The sequence below is a fragment of the Lycorma delicatula genome, chromosome 7 (assembly GCF_047948215.1).
Source record: "Lycorma delicatula isolate Av1 chromosome 7, ASM4794821v1, whole genome shotgun sequence".
In the NCBI taxonomy this organism is placed as follows: domain Eukaryota; kingdom Metazoa; phylum Arthropoda; class Insecta; order Hemiptera; family Fulgoridae; genus Lycorma; species Lycorma delicatula.
The window spans coordinates 145,158,316-145,185,178 of record NC_134461.1 but is presented as its reverse complement, the minus strand read 5'-3'; the positions used below and the strand labels follow the sequence as shown (position 1 = coordinate 145,185,178).

Here is a 26,863-nt window from a genome sequence, read left to right as displayed (position 1 = left end):
TAGGTGATTTTAGAATTAACTCAGCTTCAAGTAAAGGGCAGGGCAGGAGGAGTAGGTTTCGTAATGAACAAGAAGATAGGGAAGAGAAAAGAGTATTTCAAAAAACTTAGCGATAGAATCATTGTAATAAGAATAAAATCAAAACCTAAGTTGACAACAATTATTAACATCTACATGCCTACAAGTGCTCATGATGATGATGATGAGGTACTATGTATACGAAGAAATTGACGAAGCAATTAAACCCATAAAAGGGGATGAAAATTTAATAATAGTTGGAGACTGGAATGCAAGCATCAGAAAAGACAAGGAAGGAAATATTGTGGGAGTATACGGGCTGGAAAAAAGGAATGAAAGAGGGGACCAACATATTGAGTTTTGTACAAATTATAATTTAGTAATTGCCAACACACAGTTTAAAAATCATAATAGAAGAATATACACATGGAAAAAGTCTGGAGATACTGTAAGGTGTCAGATACATTATATCATTATTAAACAGATATTTAGAAATCAACTTGTCAATTGCAAGCATATCCTGGAGCAGACATTGATAGTGACCATAATTTAGTGATAATGAAATGTAGATTAGGATTTAAAAACCTGAAGAAAAGGTGTCAAAAAAAGGTGGAATTTAGATAAGCTTGAGGAAGAGGAGGTAAATAAAGATTTTTGAGGAGGACATTGCAAGAGGTCTGAGTAAAAACGATAAAGTAGAAAGTATAGAAGGAGAATGGGAGTATGTTAAAAAGAAAATTCTTAAATCAGTAGAAGCAAACTTAGGTGGAACAAAGAGAACTGGTAGAAAATCTTGGATATCAGAGGATATATTGCAGCTGATGGATTAAAGAAAAGTGTTCAGAAGTGGAAAGAGAAATGATCATTGGTAAAATAGACGGAGCGTACGGAAAAGTTAAGGAGAATTTTGTGGTTCATAAATTAAAATTTAATAATAATTAATTAATGTTAAATAAAGATGGTACATCAATTTATAATACGAAAGGTCGATAAGTGAGTGGAATATATTGAAGAGTTATATGGAGCAAATGAATTAGATGGAGGAGGGTTCGCCCAGGTGAGTTTAAGGGGTGCTTTCCAATACTTCTTATATTATTATAAGTCTAGTTAATTTAACATAATTAATCTATTTTGTAATTGTTTTGCCTTTTTTTAAGAGGGAAATTTCATTTTAATAATGTACACTAGCTGATTTTTTAATTTACTTAATCTGTTAATTTATTTTTATCAGTAAATTTAATTTCTTTTCCTTTTTTTTGTAACCTATCAGTTTAATAACTGGCATGGCAGATAACCTGGTAAAGACATATCTACATTATTAAGACTGAAGTATTATAATTTATGTCTGTATTTAATAAAGACAATTTATCTATAAAAATGTTTTTCATTCAATTTCATAAGGCACTGATTATTACTTAGCTATTACATGCATTTTGGACTCAATTATACTCACGAAGACTTTCCTAGTGTTTTGTAATTATTTTTTATAGGATATACAGTTTACTATTTTATATATAATATCAAACCTTTAGACACTAGTTGATGAAGAGAATGACAAAATTTATTTAAATCATAGCCATAAGATTGCAAGCTAAAAAACAAATTAAATTCAAAAGATTTGAACTTGAAAATAATCCCAACAATCTATTTTCTTAAAAATTTAACTGATGTTAATTACATTACACTAACAATTACTGAATTAAAAAAAAATATTCCCAAAATAAATTTAACTGAGAGTTTTATTAAAATATTTTGAAAGATGATTAGTTTCATCACTGAAAGATCAAATCAAACTGAAGAAATCAAATTTGCATTCTTAACTATGTTACTAATACATATAAAACTAAACGTGCCACGTGCCGTCGAAGCCATTCGACGGCATGTGGCACTTACTAACCTCATGGTGGCCCTGAAAAGGGCCGTTTTTGCATTAGCTCTGAGAAGAGCTGTTGGGTCCGGAAGCTGGTCTACGGCAAGGCTGGGGAGTTACAGCTCGTCCATTGCAGTCCGACTGAGCTTTCCCTCAGCGGCAGTTGGTTCCCACTAAAGCGTGGCAGTGATGGCCCCCAGAGCCCCACAGTGTCGGCCCCACAGCGACCCACAGTGAACCGACACTGGCCAAGGAGAGAACCGCCAAGCAATCCCACGCTGGGCTGGCTCCTGTGGCTGAGTCCGCCGGCGAAGGTGATTGAAGCCTGGTAAGCTGGAGCTGGAGCAGGAAGGTAGCGTTCACATCCAGCGACTCCCTTGGCAGGCCGGCCAGGCCTGCTGCTCCGGTGGAGATGTTGGCATCCACTGGGAGGTCTCATGTTGAGATGTTGAGCTGGCCAGGGAACTTCTTCTGTCTTCTTCCATCTTCTTCTTCTTCTTCTTGGTCTTCTTCTAGTGATGGTTGAAGTTGAATTGCCAATTCACTCTCCTGCATGCTCTTTTATAGGGGCCCGAGAGTGGTGGAGCTGCAGTGCCACTATGGTGGGAGAAGTGCACGGTGGGAGTGATGCTTGTATGTCTGCGTCCGTATACTGTGCACTTGCTCATATCGTTGCTACCGTTATCGCCTGCCGATGTTAAATTAGGCATATATGTGATAACAATATATACATACATTGATATATTAGCCCGACTAATTTGGCACTATGATTTCTGTACATGAGGTATTGATGCTATTTAATTCTGGTAAAAAATTGATCAAAGGGATAGGGATAAACTTTAAAGTTTCTGTATCAACAATGCGGACAACTGGACGATATACATCATGTTTTGTATATTTGTTCAAAGTATGATTTGATACACACAGAGACTATCTGTCAGATGAATATTATCGGGTCGGCGCTGGATCTCTGTGTCAATTGGCAAAACCAGGCCAAATGAATAATAGTTGATAATTTTATACACTATTTGGCAAAAGAAAGGATTGTCAAGGGCATTTAGGGTGCTGCCTGGGCCTTCCTGCGTACTTCTTTTGTTTATTTTGTAATCGGTAAGATTTTGTTGTCGGTTTGTTTTGTTGTAATTGCGGGTTGAACTCAGCGGTTTTTACCTTCAGGTAGGTAGTGGATTTCAATTCTTTTCCATATTTTGTTTATTCAGTCTTGTTTGAGACTAACATAAGATGTGTTTTTTTTTTTTAGGGATAATAGTTCACCGATGGGAATGTCATATGTGGCATTCGCATCGGTGGCATCTTGACTGAGGCAAGAACAAGCCTGAGAGATGCCTTTTGATAAGGTTTTGAAGATAACCTCTGGTAAAGCCCATAAGGGCTAGATACAGAGGGGGTGGCGTGACAACCGCAACTGTCTATGGTGGGTGTCTTCCCCTACGGGGTCAGGATGTATCAACATTTTAGTCAAAAGATATAGGTGAATTTTTTTTCTGATACTTAATACCATCTTAGGTATTAAGATACTTTCTGATAGGGTTTAATCATATTCATACCCTTACAAAGGGGTAAAGGTAAAAGTCATTTCTTTCTTTTTTCTGTACTCAAAGTCACTTTCTTGAACTAATTAGATGATTCCATTCCATTAGTATGTCACTACGGTTATGTATTCGAGCAATTTCATTCAGGGATGGGGAACATAAGCATAATTTTTTTTTTGTCAGTTATCATTTTATTTGATATCTTCAGACTGGACCGAACGATTTTTATGAAATCTTTTACAATAGCTTGTAAATATATATCAATGATAACATTTAATTTTGGCTACAATTGGTCAAAAAGGTGAGATATGGTCACCATGGATCCTGTAATTCATAATTTTACTCAGAATAGAACATTTTTTATGTAATTCTTTATTTGTATATTCATATAGTTCAACGTTCTACTTAAGTCTCCTTGTAAGCAGTAGTCGGTTGGCTTTTCTAAAATTTATTTATTATATACTTTTTTAATTTTTTTAACATTTGACAAGAATTTACTTAATTGCCTGCCATATGTGTCAGTAGCGTGTAAATTATCTTACATATACCATATAAACATAATTATTTAATAAACAAATGTATATTTGCTTTTATTGTCTAAGATCAAATACTGACAACTTAAGATTTAAAACAACTAAATTTTTAAAATTTTATTTGTAATAAATCTTCTGTTAATTTCTATTATTTTTACCATCTTTAGATTCATAAGATCATCATTAGTATCATAAGATTTAAAATGATAGTCAACTGTTAATATATATTTTCTGCAAGTCTAATTTAATAATTACTTGAGGAGCTTGAATGGTGACACCAGCAGTAGTTGATTCAAATACATGTTCATAAGAACCAGCAAATCGGCTGACATCTGTAGATGTACCACCCATATCAAAACCAATAACTGGTTGATCTCCAGGAGTTGTTGCAGCATATCCAACCACACCTCCAGCTGGACCAGATAAAACTGCTCTTGAACCATTAAATCTAAAAAAAGAATAAAAATAAAATAAATAATATGTTTCTTCTTATATTACATGTATAAAAAGTACAATACATTTAAACAGCTAAGGTGTTTTATTTTCAACTAGCAACACTAGTGAAGCTTCCTTTTTTTAAGAGAAATGATGATCGCTATAAAGCCAGCAAACAGAATTATTTTTCATTTATATATGATTGAATATCATGGGTATTTCTATGGGATTTACTGGTTGATATTCAATAATATATATGTTTAGTAAAGAAGATAACATGAAATCATTCACTATTCACTTCTTTTACAAGTCTGGTATGGCTTGTTATTCTAAAGAATGACCAGGCCATTTCTGGGGTGACAAGTGTCTCATGCAAGTTAGTTTACAGCGTTATACTTATGGCACTTCAAATAAAATGATATAAGGCTGATAAAATGATGTAAGGAATCAAGTGAATAGCGACAAATATTTTTATTAAGATTTCTTGAACGGTATGACAAAATGTGATTATCATTTTTTTTAAATTAAATGACTCATTTCCAAAATATAAAAATATACTACTAAAAGTTTTTTCCGAGCGATTGCTCAACTCATGTATAACTCACACTACTGATGGAACTCACGCTTCCAAATTTTTGTGTTATATTACTTTTTTTTAATTTTATATGAATACTAATTTTTATTAAGAAACATTACTTGAATTTCATGAAAATAGTTTATTTTAATTATAACTTTTACCACCATGTTTTTGGTGAAATAAAATAAAAATTAGAGCAATTTAATGTAATATAAAGCATGAAGTAAAAATACATACACATCCATTGGAGTAAGGCCACCGTCACTTTGCATAAAAAGTACATTTACACCTTTAAGATTATCTTTAAAACCAGATGCAAAACCCTGAGAAATAAATAAAAGATTAATTAATTACACTATTATAAAGAAATCGTAGTTTTTAAATTGTCTATTACTATTTTCATATTGTTTTATTTTAACTCGACCATTAATTCCTTATATATAATTAAGCTATTTCAGAATTTCACATATTTGAAAATATATTTCAAATATGTGATGCTGATGTTTTTGTCAAAAATTAAATCATCCAATAATGTCCTTATCTATTCACAGATGAACAAATTTCTAGCAATATGTATGAATATTTTTCAAACCTTAGAAGGAAATAATTTCATATTCTGTGTGAAAGTTCGGTCAACATACATGAAAATGATCAAATTTGTTTAGTAATTTATACTTTAATAAATATCTTCTTTAGCATTCATAATACATCTTTAGAAAAAAATAACAGATTCTATATAAAAAATATTCCTTATCATTTTTGTAATAAAAATGAAAATTTTGACCTTTTAGGAAAGAGAAACCTCCTTAATGTCTGTTAGTAAAACCTTAATATCTAGTTCACGGAATTCCATGGTTAGAAAGATCGACTATTCAAATTGCTATTGCATTTAATATCATCTAACAACTAAAATCCTTCTATATGTATAGAACCCCTCAAAATATTATTTATTAAATGTAAGTAAGAATGATTACAAATTGCTTTACAGCAGACATACAGAGTGGTCGGGAAGTCACCATATCTTCTAAAGTTAGAACTAAAAATTTGTAATGAGTTATCAATTAAAAATATGATAAATTATTTTATTTAAATGAAATAATGAATTATTTTATTTACTCAATTGTTACATAGTATTAATTTTAATGCTCCAGTGGGTCTGTGTGTTCGCTTTCATGTTGCACGCACAAATCTATACATCGCCATGTCATCTGTGACATGCAACAGAAAATTTGTAGTTACATTATGAAAGGCATCCCTCATAGCATCATGCACTTGTAGTGTAGCAACGCGCACATACATGTGCCTTGATAATTTTCCATAATGAATTGTGTAGTGTGGTGAGATCAGGACTTCATGGTGGCCATGATAACAAAGCTGGTGATGCTGGAGTACTGTGGCCAATCCAACGTTCTGGAAATTTTTCATTCAGAAACACGTGGACTGATAGAGCAAAATGTGTAGGTGCTCCATCCTGCTGTAACCATAGTCATTACATGAGATTCTTCTCTTGAAGCTGTGGTATTAACCATGTCTCCAACACTTCTAAATAACATTCACTGGCCCATTAAAAAAATGAGGACCAAACAAATGATGAGCTGTCATTCCAATCCTTATCATGATGTGTGGTGGATTTCTTTCCAACTTTGTCGCATGATAAGGATTTTCTTTTGTCCAAAATAACACATTTTCTGCACACAAACTGCGATATATTGCACATTCATCAGTAAAAAGCACCTTTACACAGTGTGCTGCAGCGACAAATTTTTCTAATAAAGCCCGGCAGGATGCAGCGGGATGTTCCATGTCTGCATCTGACAATTTATTGATGAACATTGGACGAAATGGCCTAACTTTCAGGTCCTATTTCATGTGGTCTTGCATTGTCAACTGTAGTATACAAAGTTCAGCTGACTGTTTAAAAGTTGATTTCATTGAGGACTATTCAATGGAAACTCCAACAGCAGCACATATTTCTAACCCCGTTATTTTTCATCCACTCCACGGTGTATCTTTAACACTGCCTAATTCAAACCCACATGCCAGCCTCCGTGGCGCGAGTGGAAGCATCTTGGCCTTTTACCTGGAGGTCCTGGGTTCGAATCCCGCTGTGGCATGGCATTTTTCACACACACTACAAAACACTCATCTGATTCTCTGCAGAAAGAATTGCTTGACTACGAACCCAGAAGTTAAAAAAAAAAAAAAAAATTAAAACGCACATGTTTCCCAAGCCACTTTATTGCTTTGCATGGTGGCGGCTTATTAAAGCACTGCTGAAACATATCACTAATTAGCATCATCGTTTGATTTGTATGTTGTCGTTCATGAACCCATATTGTTGTCACTAACTGCTCCTCAACGCTGTAACTACTCATGTCTGCCATTTCAGCAAAACTGTCTTTTACTCAGAGTCTGTGACATTATAAAAAACTGTTTTGCCAACCGAACCCCGACCCCAATCAAAATACAGTATGTTTGAAACACATATTCCACCTCATATTTTTTGTTAACTTTAGGGGTACACACTCTACATCCGACCAGACACACTCCGGCCACACTCTACATCAAGATTCTTTTAGTCCTTTTTTTTTTTTCATTAACAAACTAATGTGAAGTTATTCATTGAAAAATTTCACTATCCAACAATAAATAAATTACCTGAACATATTTTTTAATGTGAGGAGTTAAATAAGCATCAGCACAAGCTGTAAATCCTCTAGCAACAATTCTAGTCATTGGCATAACTTCATGTGATAATGAAACATGATCAAAACCAACGGAACGTGCCACTTCACCGACTAATAGTTCGTCTTCTACATATCTGACAAAAGAACAATAAAAAGACAAAAATATGTAGCTCTAAAATCAACAAATTTATTTTAAAATCAGTTAAATTTTATAATTTAAGAACATTTCTCTGATATTTTTACAATTGAATCAATAGAAATTCAACAAACAACTTATCCATTGTTTAAGATAGAGAACATTATATGTACCAAAGTAAATAGACATATGACATTTAAAGGTAATTTGCTACTTTCTTTAGTTGACTACTTTACAAATGTACCTACTAAAATTTTTATGTGATAAATAAAAAGGAAGTTTTTCTGTAGAACAGCCATCAGTATTTCCAACTGATAGGCTGTGTTGAGGAGGACTGGTATAAGTGGTGAGTAATTATGAATAGATGAGAGCTTTTGCTACAGAAAATAGTAAAAGAATTGACAACAGCAATGATGGCTGAATTGTAATGGTAATGAGCTCTAGTATCTGGGTTTTTTCTTAAAACTTTATATAAAGAATCAGTCAGGGAAACAAATAGTATATTTGAAGAATGGTTTTTGTTAACTAGGCTGATATTTTTATAACAGCTTTACACAGGCTCTTACTATATAGACAATTTTTTTTTTTTTGAGGATGAAAAACACTTTTGTATTATCATCATCTGGATCAAACATATTATAATGCATATTTTAAACAAAACTAAAAATTAAAACTACATTAAAATTATTAAAAAAAATAATTAAAACTTAAATGTAATAATATATATAAAATATGACTGAAAAGTTAAAAACTAATATTACTAACTTACAACTAAAAAAACATACAAGAAAAAAATAAAAAGTTAAAAACTAAAGCTAGATTAAAATTAAAATATTAAAAAAAGGAAAAAAAACAACTAAAACTTAAAGCTAATACCACAGATGAGATATCACTAAAAACTTAAAACTAATAACACGAAAATCTTACAACTAACATGACAGAGTCTTAACAAAAAATAAATTTATTTAAGACGAATACAAGAATAAGAAACAAAAAATATAGAATTTATCCATAATGGGTATAAAGGGCCCCTACATGGATAACAAAGATTAAAGTTCTAAGTTTAAGACTGTGATCATTAAAATAAAATAGTAACCAAAATAAAAAACTTTTGCTCAAGAATTACTACACAAATACCAAAACTAGGTAAATATTAGATTTTGTGAAACATATTTATACTCCGTAGGAATAACAGTATCTGATCTAACACATTCTTTTCATTGTCTAGGATACGACGAATCTTTCTGGATTGTTTAAATTTGCGACATAAGGCCGCATAACATACACAATTCACAAAGATATGGTGAACAGTTAAACGGCAGTCATATCATGCGCATAGTGGTGCATTTTCTGCTAACATCAGATACCTGTCACATATGCCCTATCCACAATCGGCAGAGGACCGTTTCTTCTTGGTGAATTTTCCTGAGGGAGGAATTTCATGGCAACACAGTATCTTTGACATGTCGAAGATTGTTGTCTACTGTACCAATCCAGTCATCTTGCTACCTTGTGCGAAGTGTGAGTTTAATACAGTTAATAAAGTCGGATGTAGTAACTCGAGTACCCAGAATCCCCACGGGGCTAGGGATCCAGCAGAAACTCACTTGTGTGTTGTGATGGTTCAACCCAGAGATTGCATTGTAGATTTCAGTGATGATGGGATGTCTGGAATAAAATTTCTCTAAGGCTTGGACAGCACTATATGAGTTGCTACAAATAAGGATATGATGATACTGATATTCAGAGCCTTATTTATAGCATATAGTTTAGCAGTAAATACACTTGTAATACCAGGTAAACCAAACATATAGGTTCAGTCATTAACAATAAATACGCATCCAACGGTATCGTTTTGTTTCGATCCATCTGTATATACTAGTGCATTTGGTTTTATCTTGGAGAGAATATGCTGAAACATTTGCTGAAAGAAAGTAGGTGGTGTTAATTCCTTATTGTATATCATGTGATCAAACATAAAATTTATAGGGTTGATTCTCCACGGAGGATATGAACACAGATATACTGGAAAAATAGAAGGTGTGTCAACATTTATAAGGAGCAGTAAATGTCGAGTATGAATACCAAAAGGTGCAGTATAACATGGATGGTCCTCATACCTTCGTAAATAAGGATTTCCAAGGACTAGGTCAAAGGCTGGGCGATTTGGCTTTCTTTTAAGACAGGTCAAATAAGATGCTAAAACCTATCCCAAAGTGATGTCAGCAAGGACCTGATCTACAACAGGACTTGATCTAAAGGTTTTATGGGGGCTGGAACTGTTCTCAATTATACAGAATTTAGGTTTTTACGGAATTGCTGATCAGTCATCCAGTGAGGATGAAATAGTTATTTTATGATTATCTATATTAATAATATAGAAAACCAAAATTTTCACAAAAATGCTGTTATGTATTGTACTATATGCACTTTATTTAACATGGAATTTGGAAATGTATAAGGGGAATGGTCAAAAACCTGAGATCACTGGAAAGTTTTTATAGCCAAATCTGCATTAATCTTTCTTCAAATGTGGTACGCTAATTTAAATAAAAAATATACAACACAGCAAATTACAAATAATTTTTAAAATAATAAAGCAATCATACATACGTATAGGAATGCATTAATACAACAGCTATACTTTTAATTCCTTTTTCTTTTAATTTAATAAAATTTATGCGAAGCGTTTCCTTATCTAATGCTTTTGTAATAAATAGATCTTCACCAGTTTTTCCTGTGACTCTTGGCCAATTATGTTTCATTTTACATTTTCCATCCATAGAAGGTACTACACGACAGTCAACTTCTATAACATCTTTATAAAGTACATCAGGAGTCACCAATTCCTATAACGTATAAAAACTATAACTAGAATAAGTAACATATGTTGTAAATATGGACAGTTAGCAAAAGCATGTTGTTAACTTACTTATAATAACTGTTCCATGCTTATAATAACACCTAAGCAGTATTTTATTACACAGGCAACAGGCATGCTGGTATTCAACTGATCCAGTAAAAATGTGAAATAGGTGAAGTAAATAGTTTTTTCTTTATGATGTACTCGTAAATTGAGAGAACAGTACTCACAAGTAACAGAGTCATGATTACGATCTCATCAATTCTAGAAGATAGTAAGACAAGAATATAACATACTGCTTATCAAAACCAATGCTAAAGAAAATTGAGGCCTCTGAGATGTGGTCTATTGATGATTACTTAAAATTTGCTGGAGAGATAAGGTTCGCAATGTGATATACAAAAAATGCTGGAAACTAGCACAAGTGTAGTTAAGACTGTTAACTGGAAAAAACTGGAGATCTCTAAACAAGATCTTCGTGTACCATGCAGATCTTTTCATGCCCCATGAACATGGTATATGGAGAGAAACAATACAATTTTGATATACGTGGATCTACTACTGTAACTAAAGAAAAATTACTTCAAACCACTTAATTTTTAATAGAAAAAAGCAAATGTAAATATGAATTTTGCTATTTCATACTAACTTATAAATTACACTATATAAATTATACATAATTAAAAATTATTACATAACATGATAATTATTACAATAAATTACAGTATTTATTACTTTATCTACCTTTTTACAAAATACCTGATAAGCATGCATCTTTAGACACCAAATTTTGGTATTATGAAAACTTGGCCTTGACAATTTACACTAGCGTAGTAAAATTAATTTTTTTGTCATTGTAAAATAAAATATTTTCTATTACTGATATTTTTTTTATTTTTTTTTTAATAATACTTTTTAAATATAAATTACTTTAATTAAATTTATATATATATATATATATATATATATATTTTAAATAAATATCATTTTGTACACTAAATGAATTAAGATTGATTAATATTCATATTTAATGAAAGCATATATGTATAAAATAAAAAATTCAATTAAATAGTTTACAACATACAAATTTACAGTATTTTCACGAAATTTACATTGTAAGCTACTATCAATCTGAGTTACTTTAAAAAATATATTATTTATGACTAGTATATATAGAGCATATTTTTTTACAAAATATATCTTAAAAAATAAATTAAACTAACTTCAAAACTGAGCAAAACGGTAAAAAAATTACACTACTCTTTAACTTTCAAGTAACTGAATCTACCCTCTAAATAACAAACCATTAATTTGGTGACAACCTCAAATAGTCAAAACATAAAGAGGAATATAGTACCTTAAAACAAAATTATCAATGTTTTAAACTAGTATTCATTTATAACCTTTGTTTTTCAGTGCTTTTTTTAATTGGTTTCATTATCTTTTTTCTAGGTAAATAGATCTAAAGAACGGAAAACAAAAAACACATATATTAATAAAAACCATAAATAAACAACCATTAAATCGATAAAAACTAACAAAAACCAGAATTTTGTTAAAAATGAGAGGAAGAATGCAAAAAACAAGCTTAAGTAACTGCTACCAAATGTGAACTGTCTAGAATGTGGGAAAATATGTTTATCTTTTGCAACTTTCTCATATTAAATTATTCGCTTAGTTTCAAAATTGTGTGTATTTCATATAAATTAATCACCCTCCATGGATTTGAAGAGATAATTATAAATGAAATTTTATGTCTAATAATAATAATAATAATAATAATAATAATAATACAAAATTTAATTTTTACAATTTTACAACGACCAAAAGATTTTAATAAGACTTGGCTTACATCAGTTGAACCATTACAAAATATAATTAATGATAATATTTTTAGATTCTATCCCCAAAATGTTCCAATATTTATCTACTACATATGTTTGTTTATTGACAGTTTGGATTACTGTAATTTTAAGCTTATTTAAATTCGCACTACAAGTATTTAACATCCAACAGATTTGTCTGTCTTTTAATTCAAACAAATAATGTTTTATGGCTGTAATTACTTTTTTTTAATAAAAAACAGAAGATTAATAAAATCTTTCTAGGAATGATCAAGGAATGAAAATAGAATGTTATGTAATCATGTGATTCATATACAGAATTAATAATAATTTTATATAAAAATATTATATCCTATTATTTTCCTATTTTATATTACATGACAAACAAATTATTATTATTTTTCTTCTATTTTCTTACATTAATGTGAGTTTCTCAAAAAGACCACTGTAATTATTACAGCAGAAGATATACCTGATTCTTGAAGAATTTATAAGTTGCTACTCTTAAACTTTCTTATAAAAGTAGTGTATAATATTTGTACAGTTACTGGTGTTTAAATTGAATTGTATTTCTAGAAACAAATGTTAACATTTGAAAGCACTGTTTTAGTCCCACAAAGTTGTTTGTTGCTGATGAGGTTACAAGACATGACAGGACAATTTGTTACAAACAAAAAGATAGTTATTTGAATAAAAAAGAGCAAGTTAAATTATTAATAAATAAAATAATTTATTGTAATAAAAATACATTATAAAACTTTGGAAAAGGCAAACAAATGGCCAACCATAAATATTCAATGTGTGATCCACCAATCACATTTAATAAATTAAGGGAATGATTATAAGTTACCATAAAGTAATTTGTCATAGGTTGAGCAATCATAAACTGGGAATCTAATATGTCTTTGTTTGGTAGCTCTTTATTCCAATTTTATTGCATGCTAGAAGAATTTTGTTTAAATCACTATAATTCTTTAGAATGTTTCCCTGTTTTGATGATTTTAGACATCTCTAAAGTCAAACAGATTAAATAAACCTGTATGACATTTTAGATAAAGTGAAAGTTTCTGCATTAAAATACTTTGTTCTAATACATTTTTTTTTGTATAATTTAATTAAACTAGCTACTATTTCATAATAGCAAACTATTACACTAATCTAAGTTCAAAATGTTAACACAGCTAACCCATCAACCAAATATTCAAATTACCATGTAAACAAAATATTTTGGTTGTTAGAATTCAATTAACAGCATTGTCTAAGAAAGATTGGTATGTAACTGGAGGAAACCAACTACTGAACTACTAGAAGCCTTTTAAAAAATCAGTAAAATCTATTAAGTCAAAGCAAAACAAATCAGCGGATCATTATACTTATATTTGCAGTGAGAACCAATATATCTGTCCACATTACACCCAACAAATTTAAGATTCAAGAATTATTATAAAATGTTATTACTATAAGAATATGAATTAAATAAACACATATTCAACAATATTTACTTACTAAATCAAAAATTTTTGGTCGAGCCTGATTTCCGATGTATAAAAGATCCTTGAATCCTTTTGTAATAGCTAAAGCCATACTTTCTCCTTTACGTTCAAGAAGTGCATTTGTGGCTACAGTAGTTCCCATGCGGATCCATTCAATAAGGTCTCCATCGATTTTCTGTGACTGTGGCATTGGAATACCAGTTTCCTAAATTAAAAAAAAAAGAAATATATATATATATATATATATATATATATATTTTCTTATATATATTAACAAGTTCTTTATTCATTTTTTTCAGTGTACAATTTTCTTATGTGAAAGCAATCAATTGGTAATACTGATAAACATTTGTTTCCTAATATGCGATACATGATTTTAATCTGTTTTTTGATGCTGAAAACTAATATGAACTCACAATCTTTCTATCACCCACTCTCTTTCTATCACATTTAAAAATTTTTCAAAAATTTTTATTAAACAATTTTTTTTGTTTTTCAACGTATAGTTAGAATTTTAAGTTTCTATATTGTATTTTGTCAGCTCATTTTTTATTTTTTAACTTTGTTAACATAATTTGTAAGCTATAAATAAACAATACTAGACAAATAATTAAATCATATCATAGTCAAATATTATGACATCATTTCTAATTCTGATGAGTGATGTAGCTGAAAACACAACTGTGTTGTATGTATTAAGCACTGGATTTAGAAATGAATTAATTTTGTTCAGTCTTATCGCTGTCTTAAATTTGTTATCAGTGAAATGTCATAATGCCTTGAAATTGTGTATATGATGTGGATGCCTTTTGTTATGTATGTGGTAAATTTACCATAAAATCAAATAGAAAAAAACATTACACCTTTAATTAAAAAAGCATATCGTTTATACTTTCAGTATAAAATTGGTGATCAGGATAAGATGTGGGCTCCTCATATAGTATGCACTAATTGTTCTGTATATTTAAGAGAATGGCTGAAAGGTACACAGAAGGCTTTGTCATTTGGTGTACCTATGGTTTGGTGTGATCCAAAGGATCATGTAACCAACTGTTACTTTTGTTTAACAAGTGTGTCTGGAGTTTCTAAAAAATCTAAACATACTGTAAAATATCCTTCATTGCAATCTGCAATCAGGCCTGTACCTCACAGTGATATTATTCCAGTTCCTGAGACATCATGATATGTATGTTTTGAAAGCAGCAATGAAGAATCAGGCAGTACTGAAGAAGACAACAATGATTTTTATTTTGAATTATCTTCCAATAAGCTTGTGATATTATTAACATCACAAGGTGAATTAAATGACTTGGTTAGGGATTTAAATTTAACAAAAAATCAAGCTGAACTGTTAGGATCAAGACTGCAAGGTTGGAATTTACTACAAAAAATACCAAAATTTTGGGCTTTTGAAACCATCTAAAAGAACTTTCTCAGTACTTTATTGATGAAAATAATTTAATTTGGTTTATTGCACAAATATTGATGAGCTTATGTTGCACTTAGGACAAACTCATAAACCGGAGGACTGGCACCTTTTCATAGATTTGTCCAAGTATAGTTTAAAAGTGATTCTACTACACAATGGTAACAAATATCCTTCAATACCAATCACTTACGGTATTAATTTGAAAGAGACATATGATGTGATGAAAGACGCTCTTGAAAAAAATAAATTATAAGAACATAGCTGGAACATATGTGGTGATTTCAAAGTTATACTATTTTGTTAGACTTGCACTTAGGCTATACTAAGTACATGTGTTTTTTTTTTTCGAATGGGACAGCCGAGCTAGCGATAAACATTTTGTTACCAAAGAGTGGAAGAAACGAGACAACTTAACTTCAAACAGGAAAAATATTATTCATGAGCCCTTAGTTGAACCCAAAAGAATACTTTTACTCCCTCTCCATATCAAGCTAGGACTAATGAAAAATTTTGTAAAAGCAATGAAGAAGGATAGTCCTGGACTTTTGTAAATCAGGCAGAAATTTCTGAATGCAAGTGAAGGAAAAATTAAAGAAGGAATATTTGTTGGTCCTCAAATAAGAGAGTTGGTCAAACATGATGTATTTAATTCAATGTTAAATAATGTAGAAAGTGCAGCTTGGGCTTCATTTAAAGACGATTACAAAAGATTCTTGGCAAACAAAAATCTGACAATTACCATGAAATTGTTAATCATCTTCTTACTTCATACAGAGCTATGGGATGTAACATGTCTTTGAAGATACATTTCCTCCACTCACATCCAGATTTTTTCCCGGACAACCTCGAAAACATAAGTGACGAACACGGTGAACGTTTCCACCAACACATTTCAGTGATGGAAAGCCGTTATAAAGGGAAATGTAATTCTTAACATGCTAGCCAATTATTGTTGGATATTAATTCAGGATGTGCCCAAGGCTATTTATAAAAGAAAAACATCAGCGAAAACACTCTTAACACAGCTATAGCCATGCAAAATTATAAATTTTACAAAATTTAATTATATTTTCCCTTGATTTTATTTGAAGTGTAATTTATTTAAAACTAAGGGTGATAGAAAAACTGTATTTACAGATCTGAAATATATACAAAAAAGCAATTCAAAAACTGGTATCACATTTAGATAAACATTAAACATTTTTTTTTGTGTATCAGTGTAATTAGTGTATGGTTGAATTATTTCTATTCTATATATGTTCATTCTAGCTAACTCACTTATCAGTACATGATACAGTATATGATTATAATGGGGAAAAGAGTTAGCCACATAATTCATAATTCTAGGTTTGGTATTAAGTGCTCTCCAAAGAAATAAAGACATGGATAGAAACATCTCGCAATACATTCATAAGATAAAAAACTTCGGCTGAAAGCACCTAAACAATGAATTAAAGATTGGAATGACACAATGTTTTATATATATTCAATTCTCATCTATGAAATAAAAGCGTCTACCTTTAATAAAATCATAATTCAAAGCCTTTGAGATGTAATTATTCAAAAGAGTGTTATAAATGTCCCGAACAGAGAGGATCCAAATGAAGAGGTCATTGGTAAAATGTCAACATCAAAAAGACTTAATAACAACTGTAGATACACACAAACTGGAATACTTTACTCGTGTGCGGAGAGGACAATGGTATAGGCTTCTGTGAGTGACCGTGCAAGGAAACATTGATGGAAAGTGAAGTGTAGGGGGATGAAGAATATCATGACTGCATAACCTCAGAGAATGGTTTAATTGTACATTAAATCAATTATTTAGAGCAGCTGTGAATAAGGTAAAAATAGTCATGATGATCACCAACCTTTGTTTGAGGATGATGCAAAAAAGAAGAAGTGGTGACAAAGGTTTGAGTAACAGCTAAAGGCAGTACTGGTGCAGATGAAACTAACAACTGAGCTGATGATTTATGCATATATATATATATATATATACAAATATAATATTTCCTTTTATGACACAAGTCTTTCTTTTGGTAAAATAAAACCAAAATAGAATTCAAATTCTATTTTGTTATGACATAAATTTTTTAAAAACAAAATTAAGCTATAATAAAATCGCTATTTTTTTACTCAATAAAAAAAGGCTGAAACATATTTAACGCAGTAAACCAAAATTTATTTGTATATGAATATTTATTATACTATTTTTTTTTTAAAGATATGTTGTTTTAAACAAAAACATTGGTTTTATAATTATATAGACATTTATTTACACAAGTATTGAAAATACTTATGAAACTATGTTTTAAAATATTTTTGCTTAGTCATTTAATCATGCTTTTAAGTTTTTTTCTATAAGAAAAAACATTTATCTTAATGATGTTAAATGAAATACAGACAGTTAAAAATAGACAGTAATAAAGGTTATCACATGGAAATTAAGATGTTTACACACTACATTATTTATAAGCTTTTTAATTTAACAAGTACATAATTAATTTTTATTAATAAGATATTATTTTCTGCTTATTGTAGAAAGGTGTTTAATTTGTATATTCTTTGTTATTCTGTAAAATAGTATAATAAAGGGTTGTAATGGGCCAACATTTTGAATATCTGGTTTTTGAAATTTTTCACATTTTGCAGTTCGATTTGAATACTAGATTGTGGATGCCAGCGTTCTTTGGCGGTTGGGTTTCAATTAACCTCACTCTCAGGAATGGCGACCTGAAACTGTACAGGACTACGTTTCATCTGAAGTAATAACTTTTGGTGGTTCTGGAGGTTAAACAAAAAAAAAAAGAAAAAAAAGAGTCTGAAGAGTCCACAAATGCAAAATAAACAACAATGCCACAATTCTGTGTGAATAGATGTGTTTGTATGTGCATCGTGCATCTGATTGGTAAATATCTATTATTACGCAAACATGTAAGAGCAGAACACATATAAAATTTGGTGTAATGAACCATGTATATAAAAAACATTAATGTTATTTAATTATTATGAAAATACTTACGAATTACTGAATCATTTTAACAAACATCTCTGGAATGGGTTAACATATAATTGTGAAATTTGGTATAAACTTATTTACATATAATTAAGATCATATGTGTTATTTATATCTCAACTTAATATCCAAATCTGTTTGCAAAAAAAAATCCAAATCTGTTTAAGCTTTTATTTAATCAAGATGCATTTACAAAAAAAAAGTTATACATAAAAAAATAATGTGGATAGAAGTGAATGTTTATAAAATGATCTACAAACGTTTAATGGAGTCTTTATTTTTAAATTTGAATGGGAACTGTATCCCTTTGTTTAAACATAAAGATTTTTACCTCCCAACAGCTAAACTGTATATTCTAAACTGGAAAATTATTATAAGTTATTAACATTTTGGAAACCTGGATTTCTTCATTTTTCAATGTTCGATGTCTCTGTGGTCAAAATATATATAAAAAAAAAAAATTAACTCAAAAAATTATGCAAGTCTATGTGCATATATGTATGAAGGTGAATGTGCGTTTGGCATCCATTTTTGCTTCATGAAATTTGAATTTGTGAATCTGCATGTGTGGCAATAATGCCAAATAATTTTTTATGAAAATTGGGCATAGGGTGGGGTAGTTTCCCTTTAACCATTGGTGGAATTAGATCAGAATCCCTGGCACCAGTGTATCATATGCATGGGTACCAATTCTAACATGATGAGGTTAAATTTATTCAGGTAACTGTAACAAACCACATTGCCAAATCTTTTATATTATCGAAAAGGAGATTCTAAACTTGATAACTTTAGTTCTGTCAAATGAGATATGGTTTATTGTGAGTTCATAAATACTATTTCCTACATAAAGGTACCATAAAATTCAACAACGTACTGTATTTATACATTAATCACAATAAATGTGACAAATCCATTTTACAATATATTTCATTGTGAATATAGTTCATTGTACTATTTTATATCCTTAACCTTAATTTAGATTAACCTTAGCTGTTGATACTAATTTTAATAAATACTTTACTAAATTAAAAAAAAAATTTCTTTATAATGAATTTTTATTATTGTTAATAAAATTAGTACTATTTATCTGAAAAATCTGTATACAGAATGTATCACAAAGTTCTCCTGAGACTTTCATAACCTATTCTACTCATGAAAATAATTGAAAAAGTATGTATAAACATATGTCCTAAAATGCTTTGTTTGAGAAGCTAGTGAAAGATTTTGCTCAGATTTCAGCTACCCTGGTGAAATGAGGTCCTACTGAAATTTTTAGGTTGTTAATTAAGGGACTGAAGTAGTGATTTATGGTTTTTGATCTGAAAAATTGAATAAAATAGATCCCAGAACCATATCTACAATAGTCTTTGAGAGATATGGGATCAAAACCAATAAATTGTAGTTAAAACATCTGTTTTTTTATGTTTGATGTACAATAACTTTGTAAAAGGGTAAAAAACACATAAAATATTAAAAAAATACTTGTAGAGAATTTAATTCTGAACAAAATGAAGCCAGATAAGTTGAATAAAACAAATAAAAGTTAGAAAAGTTATTTAGAAATAGTACCCTGGACCAAAGTGCATTATAAGTAACAGTTTACAATAAATGTTAAAAAACGAGCATGCCATTTTCAACACATGCTTTTGTTGCTTTTTTAGTTCTTCAGGCTGTCCTTAACTTGCTCAGCTGCATACATAATGTGGAAAATTAATTCCTCAGGAGAATTATTTTTGTTTTGTATACAATATTTTTCATCTACCCCAGATGCAAAAATCTAAAGGTGTTAGAACAGACACAAAGGTGTTAGAACAGATATTAGTGGCAAGAAGTGTGAACCTCCACAACCTATCCATTTCTCGGAGAAATAATTTAAGCAACTGGAAAGCAACAAGGGAAATGAGGAGGGGCACCATCATGATGGACGTATACTTTGCGTCTCAGTGCTAGAGGAACAAAAACAAAACAGGAGAAGGTAACTAAATTTTATAGTAATATTTATTATCAAGTAGACTAAAACAAATGATAAATAAAAAAAAATTATGTACAGTATTTATACAGGAGAAATGGAGAACCAAGTAAGTGTTACCTGTATTGGTTTTTACACCTTCCTGTTTTGTTTGGGCCTCAGCCCATTGATACCCGGTAATTTCGGACTCCCAAGTAAGTGTTACCTATTCACACTTATCATATTTCATTATCAAATATATATAAATAAATATATATATTTTTTCTTTCATTAAATTCAATGAAAATAAAAACAAAATTGGAAAAAATTACTAAATTTTTAGTTTACATTTTTAACATGTTTTTATGTGTTTAAAATGAGTATGATGTTGTAGGGTTTTTGTCTTTGTATATTTATTCTGAATTTACAACACTTGTTACTACAGTTTGTAAATTTTCAGTAGGTCTCCCATCTCGTCTGTACTTTGGTTTCAAAAGAATGACATTCAAACCTTTAGGTAAAATTTCAGAATAATGAGCAATGTTTGTTCCACCATCAGTATATGGGTATAGTATGGAATAGGCTATAGGTATAAGTATAGTATGGAAATATTATACGTAATATTATAAGTATAGTATGGTATAATTCAATTATACTCAAGAAAAATGGCCCTAAAAATAACCGTAACATTTTATATTAGTTGATATATTAATTTTGTTTCACGTCGCTCAAGTAGTTATATGGTGTAAATGAGAACGTGTCGGATTCGTAACCATACACACATCAGTTCAAATTAGGCCTCATATATGTATATATATATATATTTTTTTTTTACTTTCTTTTAATTTAAATATATAGATTTATTAATAATTATTAACCTCTGATTGTCAGAAAAAAATACCATTACAAGTATGTTGAAGTAAAAAGGTGAAATGAGGAACTCCTCATATAACTAATTAACTTATTAACTAATAATTGGAACTTATTAACTAATAGTTTCATTGTTTCAACATAATACAAACTGCATTGTTGTAAATTAACATCTGATTTACACAAGTAAATCTGTAATACATTTTTTTAAGAAAGTATTTCCTGCTAAGTTTTTTCATTTACGATAAATAACAAATATCAGCCGATATTAACACTGGAAGTTAATTTTTATTTAGAAAATAATATTAGTTGATATAGTTGTTTGTTATTGTATTGTTAATTATTTGTTATTGTTTATTATTATCAATATTATAGCCTGTTTAAAATCCTTTACTGTATGCAATATATATGTAAAATGCAATAAAATTGTTCATGCAGCGCATTTTATCTCGTTTTATTGTTAATACAATAAAACATTGCCGTAATTGCAAATTTGAATCTTTATAACTTGATAACGATGGAATTTACAGTAAAAGGGGTTTCACCTTTGTTTTTCTTGTAAAATTTTAAATTGAAATCATGTCTCATATGTCCACCTTCCTTTTTAAGAAAATTCAGTTTGATTCAATCAGGCGGATCCAAGATGGTGGAAAAAAATTAAAAACCCACCATAATGCATATTTTTTGCTATGTAGAACCCCATTTCTTTCTGCCGCCAAATACCTCTCAGATACGCAGAACAAAACTGTTTCCATATTTATATCACCCGGTATAGCTAGGATAACTTAATTTTCTCTATACGTAAATATGCTTACACTGTACATTATTAATTTTTAATTGTATTTTCTTAATAAAAAAATAGTTATACTTTATTCTTCTTTCTATGTTTATATAAGGAGCATTTTCTTTTTCAGATATGAATAAATAACTTATTGGTTTGGTTACAATAATTAAGAATTCAGTTTAAAAAAAATCTGACAACACAGTTGTTTCTGATTCACAGTTTACACACACAACTTAATTAAAAATATTTACCATTTCATTTAAATAAAATATTTTTTCGTTTATTTAATTCAACGATTCTAACTATAGCGCGCGCACACGTATTTAATTCGCGTGAGTGTGGCAGTACTAGCGGCAACTGTCGGCTCTAACTAAACTAATGTAATTTCACTGCTTACATAGAAAAAATTCTGCCTCTATGATCGGTAGCTGGTCTACCACCAGCTACCGACCATAGACCATACCAGCTACCGAGGTGTTAAACCTCGCGGCTACCCGCGAGTTCGAGACCCAGCCAGACCGAGTTAATTTTTTACACTATTTATACTATTAATTTATATAATTCTACCGTTCACCCGTTATGTTCTAACTTTCCCTGCTATGTGATACTGTTCGTCTGTTATGTTGTGTCAAAACATAGCCGTCGACTACAACAATTTTTTTTGGGTTGAAGGTGCGATTTTGCAAAATAAGGTTTTTTTTATTGTTAACAAATGTGCCTAAGAATAATATGACCTTAATTAGACGAAATCTCGAGATACTGAGGGTGACTGCTCTACAGCCCCCCCCCCCTCTTTACCAAAGTTGAGAATTTAATAGCACCAATGCCCCATATATAGAAGTAATATGACAAAGTTTGGCCAAAATCGGTCCAGTAGTTCTAGAGATATAAGGTGGTTTAAAGGCCAACATCGAACACACACACTTATACACGCACATTAACATCCGGAAAATTTCCAACCGGTTTTTTGGGTTTCATAGACGACAACGCGTCAAGATTCTGTGAAAACCGCATATGTCCAAATTGGACCGATTACAATACTTTCCCTTCTAGAGCTGTAGCTTTTTTATAAGCTTATCTAGACGGGAAAGTATAATGAGGATAGAGTTACGAATAAGAAGTTATAAACAGTACGCGATTTCAAGTTAATCATTGCTGTTATGGTACAATCCGTCGATCTGGATACGATAGGTTCTAGCATCTGTACCAAACACAGCTGTTACAACAATTTTTTTTGTAATCATATTTTAGTAAAATTACTTTGAACCGAGTTTAAATGCTCATGTTACATATATAATTTAATCGTTGGAATAATTATCAACACAACTATCTCAGGAAGATCGACCTAAAACTGGATGAAAATCTAAATCTACAGATGAGAATTGTAGTTGTTACGTTTTATCGGCAGACATTTCGATGAGCTGGTCGTGACTTACAACTGGTAACTTAGCAGCTGCTAGAATGTTTTCACTAAATGGAGTTAGTACCCGTCTTTCGAGAAATCATTTTTATCTTCCGGAAAATACTCGGCCGACTGAATTTTTAGCTCGCGCAAATGTATTTTCATGCTAACCAAAGTGTGGTGAATAAGAGAGTCTTTTTCATCAAAACGTTTCCCAATATAATAACGAATGGAAGCATGAAAATGTTTACTTTGAAGGCGAAAAATCTAGATATCGTGCTTCTTAATGAAAGCATGAACTTTGTCTGACATTAATAAAATGTTTTTATTACTTCCTTGTAAATTTATATCATTCAAGTCGTTTAAATGCGAAAATACATCAACTAAGTAAGCGAACAGCAACATATATTCTTCTGTAAAAACATTGAGAATGGCGTTTGTTTATCCTGGAAAAATATTATTAATTCATTTCTTAATTGCAATGACCGGGTTAACTCTTTCCCCCGAGATAAACATCTGACTTCTATACGGAAAAAAAGAGATTTTTAGTTTTTAGGATGTATACAATCCATTAAAATATGAGGTTATATAATTCTACTGAAAGTAAGGAAAGATTAAGTTTAGAATGTATTTGGTCTAATTGTAAAAGTTGGAGAACTTTGTGCGGTTAGTGTTCTGTTATCTTTAAAGTAAATAGTTTAAAAATGTCAATAAAAATTGTACGGGTAGACAGAAAAGAAAGAAAGTTTTCGATAAAAGATATCATGTAATGTTATATTCTATCTCTGTTGCGCTTACAATGTTAGCTGTTTTCAAACTTAAATATTAATTATTTGCATAGTATATATTACAAATGGCATTTAATAAACTCATTATTTAAAATTAGAAACACCGTTTTATCATTACTTTATTTCTTTAAATATTACTTAAGAAATGCAGTATTTTTTAACATCTGTATTGGAGAGAAAACCGACTGAAACCTCCGTAAATTTTAACTTTTCGCAATCCATAATATTGATAGATCGTTTGCAAAACCAAACAAAGCTAAAAAAATATACTGTTGATTAGAAATATAATTAAACTTAATTCTCTTTTTGGCTCTTTCATTTATAAATTTACTTTTACAAATTACACCAACACAACTCCACTTAACAAACTTTTCAAAATCTTTATTAGTTTACCGGTTACACAATCCAAATTGCAAAATCCAAGTGTGGTCAACAATCTTCATTTCTATCCTTCCTGCCAGGAAAGACAGAAATATGAAAATTCAAGATGTAATTTAACTTTTTCACAGCATTTTATATATATTTAACGTGACAATCTTAGAATCAAATACTACCGAAATAATAGTATGATCATCGATTTCTTTTAATTACTGAAAGAATAATTTAACAATGACATATAGTTTAATTATATAATTTAATAATTGAATTGTATAACCTTATCATTAGATTAACTTCATGACATAAATTACACTTTATCTTTCTTTGTAAGGGCGAGCAAATACTTCACCTAATCTTAAACAGAAAAATATATCAGAATTTTTCGATATAAAAAAACTATACACCTGACCACCACTAGACATGTACTAACGCATCAGAATATTCCACTAGTAAACAGTGCTTTCTGCTGCTAAGCTATGGGGGATGGGAACACTGACAGACAACATGAACAGGAACGCATACAAATGTCCTTTAGTAGAGAAGATAGATTTTCAGTCATAATACTAATTCAAAATTTTAACCGTACTAGCAAATTAGATCATAATGTAAATCACAATAAAGATTCCCATACTGTAAACAAGCCTTAGGAGATTATTTTTAAAAAGGTTTATACATTTAGAAAACTAGATAGTGTGATACTGAAAACTGAAGAAATTTATTCATCTAAAAGAAAATATCTAAACATACATTTTGTAAAATAAGTATCATAGGCTCCCATACCATAAATATGTTTTCAACCTATTAACGATGCCTAACTAACTTGAGATAATTTTTATAAAGTTTTTTATGGTAAGAAAACTAAATATTTTAATATTAATAGATTTATTGATCAAAAAGTAAATAATTTGAGTAAATTTAAGAAAGAGTTAAAAGAACTGGCGATCAGACTCCCTATCTGTGAAATGACTGAAATACAATCAACAAATATCATTAGGGTGAGTAAATTTACAGGTGAAACAATCAAAGTACCAGAATGTATTTATTATCCAGAGCAAACCAAAAATTGAAGTTCCAAAAAAAGCTTTATTAAATACTTTATTAAAAAATGAAAAATAGATGATTAGGTTCTCATGTAAAAATCGTAATTGGTAGAAGAGAAGAACCCCTTTAAATGTCAAACAAAATTGTGTACATAACTATTTCCTTCAATATTTATTGTTTGAAACACTTTTACTAAAATGCACACTATGTAATTTTTTTTGGTTCCTGAATGAATAAATGTCAAAAAAAATTATTAAATTGGTTATCCTGCTGGAAAACGATTTTAGTTATTGAAAAAAATTTAATAAATGGAGAGAGAATAGCCAGCTATTGAAATATTTAACAGAAACTTATTATGAATTTACTGAAGAAAGGTAAATTTTAAAGCCAATATTTTGTAATACAACAATCTAATTTCATGCCCTTGCTTATTTCAGATGAAGCTACCTACAGCCTTTGTGTATTTACTGAATATAAAAAAAATGAAAATATTCAAAGGCAATTACACAAAAGGCAATTTACAAAAGGCAATATACAAAGGCAATTTGTTTCACTGATGATCAACAAAAATGATGATGATGTTTCAAGATGATGCTTAAATGGGAATAAATGTTAACGTAAGTAAACCTCAAATCAATTACATTAAAATACTAATTAAATAATTGCAAAAAATCCAATTGCTAAGCATACTACACTGAAAGTGACGCTGTGAAATAGGTCGCATTCTCCGCTGTTAAAACTCTATTTTCATTACTCACCAAATAAAGGAATTACCTGAATTATATTTCACTTATAACCATCCTCAAGCTCATTGAAAATACTGGTGAAATATAATTTACTTAAAAATATTACATTCATCTCTAAATATGAGTATAAAAATCATTTGTTAAAATCTTTTTCTTTAATTTTAGTCTGTTACTCCTATGAAGCTGAGAGATATTGCTTAATTATTGATTAAAATGATGATAAATTATGTGCAATTAATAATGTGTAAATTCAGTGCAATTTTTACTACAATTAAACATAACCCTGCCCGTATCTTATTACCTACATTTATATTGTAATGGTACAACATTTGTCATTATATTTTAATTATTTATGTGCATTTAATTTCTGACCAAAGATTCTGTAATTACTACCTTCTTAACTGCTTAAATTCATGTAGATTATCAGTTGAAGCAACATCTTTTTTTTC

At 30.0% G+C, this 26,863-nt stretch overlaps 1 protein-coding gene across 1 annotated transcript in view; it reads right to left on the bottom strand.

Moving 5' to 3' along the window:
* The window catches only part of LOC142327282 (5-oxoprolinase), a 79,819-nt gene that overhangs the window by 37,898 nt on the left and 15,058 nt on the right, over nt 1-26,863 (bottom strand). The window contains exons 2-6 of the mRNA XM_075370180.1: nt 14,023-14,214; nt 10,423-10,658; nt 7,645-7,807; nt 5,224-5,309; nt 4,230-4,422 (exon numbers count right to left, since the gene is read on the bottom strand). Of these exons, the coding sequence (XP_075226295.1) occupies nt 4,230-4,422; nt 5,224-5,309; nt 7,645-7,807; nt 10,423-10,658; nt 14,023-14,214 (870 nt within the window). The remainder of the gene's footprint in view (nt 1-4,229; nt 4,423-5,223; nt 5,310-7,644; nt 7,808-10,422; nt 10,659-14,022; nt 14,215-26,863) is intronic.